Genomic DNA, 12,084 nt, shown 5'->3' with positions numbered 1-12,084 from the left:
TACATTACACAAGTTTCGGATTTCACCTTCCAACTACGGCAAAACAAGGTCATAAACTAGTTGAACCGATTTATCATTTCTTTGGCTCGACTCAGATATACGATTCTTACATAATACATTATCGGATAAAATTAAATTTAAACTGACCAAATGACTCGAGACTTCTCCAATGAGAAGCTCACTCTACTTGACTCAAATCCATGTAAAATGGGAACACGTGCGATGCCTCCAAATTTGGGCCTGGTCGGACACGAGTCTAGCCTGTCCTCCCTTTATGTTCTATGGTTCGATAGATGCACACAATATTCTAACTCAACTTTATTACTTTAATCTACGTTTGGACTTAAACATCGGCGACATCCCTTAAACTTTTGTTCATGTGTGCAGACCTACATCGGTTTCTCTTTGCGAACCCGTTCACCGAAGATTGGAAGATTAAGCTTACCGAACCAAACACAAATTATTTGTTGGTAACATCAAATATGAATGTCTAATCATGAGGATTTATAATATTTAAACTCGTTTGATCTCTGGATTCTTTATATAATAATTTTGTTTATATATGTTTACTTATTTGTAATTTTGTTTAATTATATTGTCATATTTCCGTCTTGGTCTTATATTTTAAATTTTTCGCAATTCTATTTTTTAAAATAGATAGTGTTGATATAACGTTACACAGGTTAACGTCGTGTCAATACCATGTTAGTGCTTCATTGACACCACATTAGTATCACATCAATATATATGTATATACTAGTTACTTTGCACACGCGGTACATGTTTGTAGTTTTTTTTTATAATTATCGAGAGATTAAAGTGAAATTTGACAAATTATCAAGTGACTAAAGTGTTATTTGAATTGTTGTATTTTAAAAAAATAAAAACAAAAGTGTTTGTTGAAATTAAAAATAAAAATAAAACAAAAGTAACATGGCAAAATTGAAAGATAAAAAAACCGAACAAGACACATTTTTTGTCTATATTATAGAGATTTTTAATAATAGGAATATATATATATAGAATAAGATTAAATTTAACAATAAAAAATTAAAATTGCAAAGAGACAATTATATAAAATCAGAAATGCATTTTTTTCCCTGTCGAGAATTGATGAAACTCGGAACTGCACGATAACACACTCTGCTTTGCCCCTTCCCCTTGTGTTTTTATGTCCCTCATAAATAATAAAGACTTTAAATTCAATTAACATTAATTTACAGTAAAAATCAATACCATACGTTGAGTAGTTGTTAAGAAGAAGCAAATTAGCAATATCAAAAGGGTTACAAGAAAAAGGCTTTTGGTTGGCAAAACAGCCATCTCAAGAATCTGTGGCACTCAAGTTTCGTATACACATCTAAGTTTATATACAACGTCTTATTTATAGGCAGCCAAATACAACTTCAAGTGAGAGCCATTTTGCAGATCTTATAGTGGAGTGGAATTGGAGTTGGTTCAGAGTTGAATGTTTCTTGTTAATAATTTTTGTTTGGTGCGTGCGTGTACTGTATAGTGGGGTTACTGTATTATCTTTGCGTCTGCGCGCACATTATGCATGAAAAAGTACTATGTGGAATTGAAGGTTAAGGACAGTGCATATGCCGCATGATCAAAGCCACCCACATGTCTGGTTTTGTGTGCTGAATCTATATATTCACCTAGTCTTGGCAACGTGAAAGCCATGGGTAAATGTTTTCCATTATTATTTGTTTGAGTTATATATATATACATACGATTTGATGTCATAATATCCTTTGTGATGTAGATTGAAGATAAATCCGAGGCGTAGAGATTCGAGGTTGAGGTTAAATTTGGACGGTCTCACGGGTAGTATTTGTGAGACGGATCTCTTATTTGAGTCATCCATGAAAAAGTATTATTTTTATGCTAAGAGTATTACTTTTTTATTGTAAATATGGATAAAGTTGATCCGTCTTACAGATTAAGATCCGTGAGACGGTCTCTCTACTCTAATAAATAAATTTCAGCTTCAAAATATTGAATAAATAAGTTTGATATACAACCATTGCAAATGAGTGGTCCAACTACATATTTTTTTCCTTCTTAATTCCTTCCATGGTATTGCCTCGTGGCACGACAGCACCCGTACTATTGAAATGGTTCGCCAGAGAAATGAATCTTTCTTGACAGGAACAATGGACACCTAAAAGTGTAAAGTGAGTGTCCATTCTCCTTTGAGTCTATCTTTGCCTATTTTTAGTTCATTTCACACCACTAATAGCAAAATATTATTTTTAAATTTGTATAAACTAAATGTTACGATATATTTGAAATTTATCACAATAACTTGAAAAATAACTATTTGAGTTTGATTTTTATAGTTCCACATGTTGACATTCTATAAATTTTTATAGCTTTCATAAGATTATTACTTATAGTTATTATTATTTATTTATTAATCATATAGAAAACATATTAAAATATTTTTTTATAAAATGACAATATGCACAAGCCGCGGTTTATCTATACTATCTATATTATTTTATTAAGTTTGAGACATTTAGAATAACTAACTTTGGTGTCATGATTTATTTTAATAATTATATATATTAATAAAATGTTAAAATTTAAATACAAGTTATATGTAGTTTAGCAGATAGAGTAATTGTTTTTTGGAATTTAGGTTATATGTTCAATTCTCATCATTTTTTTATTCTTTTATTTTTTCAATTTATTTTTAATTTATATATCAAAATTACAGGATAGTCTCTCACTATTTCTTATAATTATATTTTGATTCTCATTTAAATATAAATTAAATAAATTATAAAAAAATATTATATAAACACTTAACAACTGTGCCGATGCATTAATTCATATAAAAGATGGGAAGTCGCCTTGCATCAAAGCAAGGTACTCTGACTTCCAAACGGCAACACGTTTTCAAAAACCGAAACTGGGAAGCAGCGCGTTTCATTGAGACTTTTCAACATTTGTTTTGTTTTGTGCAGCACTCAAAGGTCACATTCCTCCAGATTTGTCCTCGAACAACACATAATCAATCCGTCAAATCCAGAGGCTTGCAGTTGCAACAAAGTAATCGTTCTCTCTTTCCTCTCAATTCAGTCTCCTCTCGCACTTTTAGTTGCAGAGAGTACAACACTCGCGGCTAAGCTGCAGATCAAGTGATAACCGTTCTGAATTTGCTGTTTTTTTTTTTGCTGAATTTTTAGAATCGATTGTGATTTCGCTGATTTGCTGTTTGATTTGGCTCTTGGATATTTGTTTATGAAACTCGATGATTTTCAAATGCGGCGATGTTTGAGTTGGTTGTTTGGTTTGTATGTTTATTTGAGAAAATTATTCCGTTTCAGTTCAAGTGGCGGTAATTATTGGAGTGAGCTCGTGAAGATATTTCTTGATGGTAACTTCTGTTTTTTACTAACTTGAAGAGTCCTGTGGGATTCTTGCAGTAACAGTTATAGTTGTTACTTCTAGAGTTGAATTGGTCGTATTTGATTAAATATCTTTGGGCAGTGTGCTTGAATAATGTGAAAATTTGAGTTTACTAATTGGATGGTTCCGGTCGGATGACAGATCTTGTTTTGAAAAAGAATCGATTGAGCCGAATTTGTTTTCTTGATTATAAATCTCTGTGCCCAGAGGGTGTGTCTGTGTGGCAATTGAATTGTTACTGCTCAAGATTATCAAGTTTGAACATGACAAAGCGGACTCGTGTCTTGATACGTTTTTAACTTCATATCCTTCTTCAAAAATCAAGATGTATTTCACATTATACTTTCCATATTTGCTGGTCAATTTCATTCACTTTATATTTAACATCTACTCATTTTCTTGGTTTATTCCTGACCTTCTGTTATTATTTGTTTCTTAAACTCCGATAACACCTTGAGGCTTGTTTTGCAGTGACGTGCATGTAAAGTTTTGATATGATCAAAAAGTGTTCCCTTCCCTGGAGCTGACATATTTAGAAATATATGGACCTTTTGAAGCAGTTCAAGAAAATGTCTTCCGGAAGCAAGGATGACCGCAAAGTGGCTCTTGATGCATCTGCTTGGATGTTCAACATAGTTACTTCTGTTGGAATTATAATGGTCAATAAAGCTTTGATGGCTACATATGGTTTTACTTTTGGTATGTTAGTAATGCCTATCCATGGATAGATCCCCAATCGTCAATTATGTTATTACTTTTGTTGATTAGTCAATCCTTTACCCACCCATCCAGAACTTATATCGCATTACATGTTATATTTCATATGACTTCAGGCACGGATAAGCTTGCAGCCCACCACTAAAGCGTAATGATTGATATAGTTTCTAAGTATGATTAATTTTTTGTTTATCAGCTACAACTTTAACTGGCCTACATTTTGCTGCTACTACCTTGATGACTCTTATACTTAAGAGGCTTGGCTATATTGGGAGTTCTGCTCTTCCGGTGTCTGATCTCCTGAAATTTGTTGTATGTGCAAATTTCTCTATTGTTGGAATGAATGTGAGTTTGATGTGGAATTCAGTCGGATTCTATCAGGTTAGTTCTGCAGTTCATTCAGAGTTTTCTGCCAATGCAAATGTCCTTGACTACCAGATGTTCTGCCCTAATTTTTGATGTGCCAGATTGCAAAACTCAGCATGATCCCTGTATCATGTTTTCTTGAAGTTGTATTGGACAATGTGCACTACTCAAGGGACACCAAGCTTAGCATTTTAGTTGTTCTATTGGGTGTTTCCATATGCACTGTTACTGATGTTAGTGTGAATGCCAAGGGGTTTATTGCTGCATTTATTGCGGTTTGGAGCACTTCGTTGCAGCAGTATGTAAGTCTTCTCTCCATCTATGGCTCCATCAAATGATATTGATCACGAAACCTTGTGGCTCAACGCTATTGGGGCGATCTGCGAATTAATTGTGTTTTGAGTTCGGGTGGGTGGGCATAGACATAGTCAGTCCGCAGAGAAAATTTTAACTTTTATAATTCTGTCCGGGAGTGACTTTCTTGGTTTCAGTCCTCCTGCTTATATCCAAACTGTAAGGATGGTTTGGGAGTAATAATTAAATACTAGTGTATTACGGGCTTGTTTATGTTAATCACTGCTTTTAAACATGAATTTTGAATAGTCTTTGATAGCTCATTGTAGGATAAATTAGTTGCTTTACTGTTGCACTCACTTCTAGTCTTTCTGTAATTGACTGTGGTGCTGATTCGGTTCTTTCTTTTTTCATGCATCTGCAGTATGTCCATTTTCTACAAAGGAAGTATGAAATTGGTTCTTTCGATTTATTAGGGCATACTGCTCCACCTCAAGCAGCATCATTGCTTTTAGTAGGGCCCTTGATGGATTACTGGTTGACAAACCTGAGGATTGATGCCTATCACTATACCTTAACATCAACGGTAACTATTACAAGGAGAATATGATCAATGATTATGCTGGCAATAATGCATTTATTTTGTATGTAGCTTTTTTACCGAGACCTTTGGGTTGACGTCTTTGCAGATGTTTATAACATTGTCCTGTGCCATAGCAATAGGAACCAATCTGAGTCAATTCATCTGCATAGGAAGATTCACAGCTGTGACATTTCAAGTGTTGGGCCATATGAAGACCATTCTCGTACTGATCTTAGGATTTGTTTTCTTTGGAAAAGAGGGACTTAATCTACACGTGGTTGTGGGGATGATGGTTGCTGTCGTGGGAATGATTTGGTATGGTCGTACTTCCTCTCAACCTGGAGGCAAAGAATGGAACCAATCTCCTCCTGTTGATACATTGGAAGAAGAAATCGGACTCGTAAAATCTGGTGGGGTTGATGAGAAGATCTAGTGACAATCCCAAAAATAATGCCAGGTGGTGTTTAAGCTGTTGGGTGAAATCTCTTAGTACAAAAGTGTTTCATTTTACTTACAGCACCACAATATTGGTGTTTCATAAGACCACATACAACAATTGCAATTACCTCTAGAATTTGCCTATCGATATAGTTGCATAGATCATTTCAGCCATTTGGCAGGTAAAACTTTTGGTGCTTATGCTCTTATCAAAGCAGGCCTGGATCTCCCCCTCTTTGTAAATTTTTTTAGTTAATTTTAGCTATCACATTATTTACTTTACCAACTTCACATTTGCACCGTGCCTCACTTATCGACTGGATTTCTTTTTTGGTAATATTATTCTAATGAGTAATGAAGGGCACAAGGAGAGGGGTGACGGGCTGACTGCTAGGGTCCCCTTTTCCCCTAAATTTCTATGGACGCATTTATTTTTCCTTGGCTCCCAGACATCTTAGCTTCTGACTCCAATACTCTAGTTAACGTTTGCAAAAGAGTTGTGGTCCTCAGGTGAACACTGGAAGATGGATGAATGATGAGCCTAGCTTGTTCAACGACCGAGTCGGTTATTAATGCTGAACGCAATACAATTTCATGATGCCTGTTGCACATCTACAGGTTCCATAAATTGCAACTCATAATTATCTAGTTACAGCACGAGTTCAGCGTAAAATTGCTATTGAGCGTCCAAGTTGTTGCAGTTGTAGATTTTAGCTTCTTAATCTTTTAATCATGATGATACCTTGATCTTCCCTAGAAGGATATGATAAATATGATTTTCTGGTGGATGAACTTGCCGTCCTAGAGATCTAGACGAGCCATCCAGAAAACAAATTTCAACTTCACAGTCAATCCGGGAAGTCACTTTTAACCGTGCCATCATAATCTATTCACAGGGTGGGCAAATAATATCTGTAGCAAGCAATTAGTTTTCTTATCATGCTCAATAGAAGCTAGTCAGAGCCCGTTAAAATTTAAGAGGCCTTAGAATATTTGAACTCCAGTACGTATTAATTACCAAATTTATCCACTGATTAATTAATTAGTTGGAGGCAGTTAAATAACATTGACCAATGGTCTTTTGTGTTACTCTATACACACACTTCAACTATTTATTTCAAAATTATATAGTGATAAATCTTCACATTGAGTTTTTTTGCAATTACCTCCCATACATTTAGTCAAATATTTGACTCTTACTATCTTATTAAGTGCAAAAAGTATAATATGCAAGAAAATAAAGTATCAGATACTTACATACGAGAGGTGAATACAAAAAAGCCTTGAAAATTCCACAATTTTATGCTTTCAAAACATTTTCACTTATTCATTCCAATTTTTAACAGAAACACAACTTTGAAAACCAACATAAATCAGAAGTCCATTTATTATAATTCATGGCCAAAAATGTCATCTTAATGGAAGAATGAAAACCGGAAGTGCGACGTGAAAAACTGAGCTTTTTTTTGCTGGAATTTACGTAGAATATGTTTCATGAAGATTTGTCTATAGAACTTTAGGTGCATATAGAGCAAAAATTTGTATGAGACGGTCTCACGGGTTGTATTTTGTGAGACGGATCTATTATTTGGGTCTTCCATGAAAAAATATTACTTTTTATTGTGAATATCGGTAGATTTGACTCGTCTCACAGATAAAGATTCGTGAGACCGTCTCATAACAGACGTACTCTTTATATAGATAGCAAATCCATGTATTAATCTATCCCATTCAGATTAATTATCTCATATAATTACTATTATGGAGCGTCGTTATTTCTGTTTTTTTCTTTAGATGTTTGGCTTACCTTTTATTTGAGCAACGATAGATCGAATGGTTTCAGTAATTTTGGACATCGCCCTTGGGCCTCGATCGCATCTTGGTACCAAATTGTTCTAACAATTTATTATCATTATTATTATTATTGAACTTTAAATGTTATTTTAAAATGTTATAAAGTCCCACACCCCAGTGAGATTATTACCAATATTTAGAGAGTGTTTAGAAGATTTTTTGTTTACTTTAAAATGATTTTTCTAAAGATTATTTTAATGTGGATGATAAGCAAAAGTAACAAGTATTAGAAAATAAAAATCTAAAGTAACATAAGTTAAAATTTGAGTGTTCGGGGAAAAATTGTTTATATGCATAATTTTTACAAATGACAATAATATCATTAATATATATTTATTACAATTTTGGTACTCACATAATTGATAATGTTATTAGGTGTAATAATTGTTCTTGCTTGATAGAATGATTGAACCGTGGTGTTTGTGCTGTTGTGTGGTTTAAAAGATTTGAATTGCACTATTACCACCAGCTATAGCTTTTGGTAAAGCGGCAAGCGCTCGGTCCTACAATTGGTATCATAGCCAAGGTCACTGGTTCTATTCACATTGATTGCAAGGAGTGTAATTATTGAGAGGTAGTTGGTTGGGTGCAATAATTGTTCCTGCTTGGTAGAGTAATCGAACCGTTGTATTTGTGCTGTTGTGCGATTTAAAAATTTGAGTTGCACCATTACCACCAGCTATAATTTTTGGTAAAGCGGTAAGCACTCAGTCCTACAAATGTATTAGATAATTATTATTAATTTTGAATATTTTGTATCAAATTTAATTTAATTTTGTATAACATGAATGTATGACATTTTAAATAAGATTTGAAAAACTACATGAAAAAATTTGTATAAATGCACAAAAATATAAATTATAAAAAAATGCAAAACATTTTTTTTAAAAAAATATTGTAATAAAATATGATTGGAATTTTATAAATTTCATTAGAAACCCTTAAAAACCGGTATATAAATAAATTTTAGCGTTTTCCAAATCCTTCAAAAATATTTATAAAAACTAAGAGAAATCGTAGAATGTGATAAGTTTTTTAATGATTAAATGTCAAATTATAACTTTAAATCATTAAAAGCAAAAACAAAAAAACATGTGAATCATACTTCTAACTTTTTTAAAAATTATAGAAGTTATAATAGAAATGAACGTTCACAATCATATCAAAATTCTTCCACCAAACTAAAATCTAAAAAATACTTTCTTGAAACTCCTCCGAAAAATCCTTCAATCTTTGACCTACTTGATCGCTTGATTTTCCCAAAAAACCAGACAGATGAGATTCGATTGTGCACCACGCGGTATAACATAGATGGACACGTATTCACAATTTTCTATAATATTGGAAAACATGACAATGGCAAGATAAGATTTTTTTTTTCTATTGAAGAAATCCTTGTATTCATTATATAATCCGCAAATCATACAAGCTGAAATTTAATATCTTTTCAATTATTGGTCAAAAACTACATTATTTTGGTTGAACATCTCTTTCCATTAATTGCGCGAATGAAAAAACGAAGTTAAAAAATCGCGTGAGACGGTTTCAGAGTCGTATTTTGTAAGACAGATCTCTTATTTGGGTCATCCATGAAAAAATATTATTTTTCATGCTAAGATTATTACTTTTTATTGTAAATATCGGTAGTGTTGACCTGTCTCACAGATAAAGATTCGTGAGACCATCTTCACGAGAGACTTACTCAAAAACAAAAGCTTTTAAAAACAGGCAAAAACTTGTGTGAGACGGTCTCACAAGTCGTATTTTGTTAGACGTGTATCTTATTCGAGTCATCCATGAAAAATATTACATTTTATGCTAAGAGTGTTGCTTTTTATTGTGAATATCAACGTGACTGACCCGTCTCACAGATAAAGATTCATAAGACCATCTCACAAAAGACCTTTTCTTAAATTAAAAGCATTTGTGTAATGACTTGCTATAAAATTTAAAATTTTAATTAATCATTCTTTAATTATATTAAATTTAACTAAATGAAGCATTAAAAGCTAAAAGTAGAATAAATGGATGCTCCACAAAAATGAACATCAACAAGTTGTCCTCGAATTACATTTTTCCGAGACCGTAAAACAAAAATTTACATCCTCGAAAAATATCAATCTCAGACGTATTTTCGCCGTTTAAATCAATAAATTATCGAAATAATATATATTTATTTGAATATAAATTTTTGCAGTGCTTGTCATCCTCAACAACCCTACTCCACATGAAACATTAAAGATATCAATAAATTGAGAATTTGGGACTTAAATATTGTAAAATGTAGATGAGCCAGATTGTAATAATAATGGTAAATAAAAAAATGTTATGGGCATTAAATTATGTGCATGATCGTGTGAAGACAATCAAATAATCATTCAATGAAATCTTGACATTCATTAAAAGTAGATAGTGATCGTGCCATCCATGCATCTCCGTACTTTGATCCCTTTGCTACTACACTAATTAGTTATTACTAAAGCCATTTGCTTATCTTTGTACTTTATTCCATTTTCCATATTAATGAAATGAAATTTCAGAAGAAATATCATATAATAATATAAATTCCTAGGATCAAGCTTTTGTCACTATATTAAAAAATATATATAATTATTAGTCAAAACACAATTTTATTTCTAACAACGTAGAGTGTACTTGTTTGAGAACTAATGAATTGCCTGCGAGGGATGTGTATGTCCATCTGTTGATACGATTTTGATATCCCGTGTAGACCAATCTTATTATTTCTTTATCATCGGCTTTGTTCCCAACAACGTTAATAATAATCGTTAAGATTGGCATAATGAATCTTGACGAGTTCGATGAGGTGTGTGTGTATTTGTTGGTGCGAATTCATATCCCACAAGAGACAATATTAATTGTTAAGACCGACGTCACTCTTTTACGATCTACCTAATCAACCAGATCAAACAACGCAGCGTCAACAGCTTGACGAGAACTTCCCAAGAGTTCTCATCTCATTATTATTATTATTTTTTAATGATAAATTCATTAAAAAGTAGGTAAAAGTTTATACGGATACAAATACACTGGGCATCCCCAGGGACAATCTAAGAAAAAGACAATCAGTATTACAATTTGAACAACTCAAATACCACTACCGAAATTAAATCATATGAATAGCATTTGGCACACTTCTTAGGACATGAATCTTGATCTTCACTATCACTCCTTCGATCTCCGGTTCCTCATTCTCGAAAATTTTCCTATTTCTGATAGTCCATATTTGGTACACCGTTGATGCAAGAGCAACACAGCGCATCTTGTTGAGGGCCGAACTTCCTCTGTACACACCTCGAAATGCCGCTAGCATAGCATTTGGAGATCCCATGAGTTTCCGCATTCCAAGATGCTTAATCCAACATTCCTAAGAAGTACAAAAATGCTTATTTGAAACTTGAATACATAACTTAGATTTCAAACCAATTGTTAGGATCAATAATTTATCACTAGGCAAAAAACTATAAGTGTTACTTAAGACGCAACTTTATTTTCTTATACTCATAGTAGCACAAAGTGCACCTACTTGGGTAATAATGGGTCAGACTGTTAGGTCCTTGAATTCGGGGAGGTGCATGTCTGTTTGATGTTTTCTTATATCTCATAAATATATGTCTTGTCATTTCTCTACTGGCGGTTATGTACCCAGTAAAGACAGTATTATCTGTTATGATCCGACGTCACTTTTTTACGATCTACATAGACAACAAGATTAAGCAGCATAACGTCAACAACTCGATGCATGAAAATTTCACAGGAAGTCGCTTTTCACAGTATTACTCGCGCTAATATATTAGCTCAACATAAATATTTACTTTTAAGTTGAGGTACAAAATTTTTAGTCCATCAAAATTCTAAATCATTAAAAAACGAATATTAAATTTTCACTTAAAAAAGCAATTGTTAGTGTTTCTCAACCTTGATTTTGCTTGTGTTTTTATTAAGAGTGGATCTCATGTGAGATCGTCTCACGGATCTTAATCTGTGAGTCGGGTCAACCCTACCCATATTCACAATAAAAAGTAATACTCTTAACATAAAAAGTAATACTTTTTCATGGATGATCTAAATAAGATATTCGTCTCACAAATACGACCCGTGATATCGTCTCACACAAGTTTTTGTTTTTTATTAAATTTAATTAAAATCTCAAAGCTAGTCTCATACTAAGTATGATTATTCTTATTCAAAAGTGATTATGATATTTTGATAAATAAATGAAAACTCTTCTTTACACATTTAGCATCAATATTTTATTTAATCCAAAATTACTATTTAAATGAAGAAAAAGATTTGTTATCTGATAAGAATATTTTTGTTATTTTGTTAAAAAATAATAACTAAATAACTTATTTATAAACATTCAACCTTGAAAATAATTCAGCTTTTTA

At 32.7% G+C, this 12,084-nt stretch overlaps 1 protein-coding gene across 2 annotated transcripts; it reads left to right on the top strand.

Moving 5' to 3' along the window:
- The first annotated feature begins 2,851 nt into the window (after positions 1–2,851).
- On the top strand, positions 2,852–6,100 carry LOC140841782 (UDP-rhamnose/UDP-galactose transporter 6-like). Of its 2 annotated transcripts, none has more exons than XM_073209446.1 (6): positions 2,852–3,060; positions 3,892–4,119; positions 4,334–4,518; positions 4,605–4,805; positions 5,222–5,383; positions 5,487–6,100. In XM_073209446.1, the coding sequence occupies exons 2-6, from the start codon at positions 3,963–3,965 to the stop codon at positions 5,811–5,813; spliced, it is 1,032 nt and encodes a 343-aa protein (XP_073065547.1). In that variant the 5' UTR covers positions 2,852–3,060; positions 3,892–3,962; the 3' UTR covers positions 5,814–6,100. The 2 variants fall into 2 exon arrangements, with proteins under 2 accessions (XP_073065547.1, XP_073065546.1); XM_073209445.1 differs by having other exon boundaries at positions 2,876–3,149.
- The last annotated feature ends 5,984 nt before the right edge of the window (positions 6,101–12,084 follow it).

This window comes from Primulina eburnea, chromosome 9 (genome assembly GCF_022965805.1).
Source record: "Primulina eburnea isolate SZY01 chromosome 9, ASM2296580v1, whole genome shotgun sequence".
Taxonomy (NCBI): domain Eukaryota; kingdom Viridiplantae; phylum Streptophyta; class Magnoliopsida; order Lamiales; family Gesneriaceae; genus Primulina; species Primulina eburnea.
Note: the sequence above shows the minus strand (reverse complement) of the source record. Positions and strands in the feature narration are given on the sequence as shown.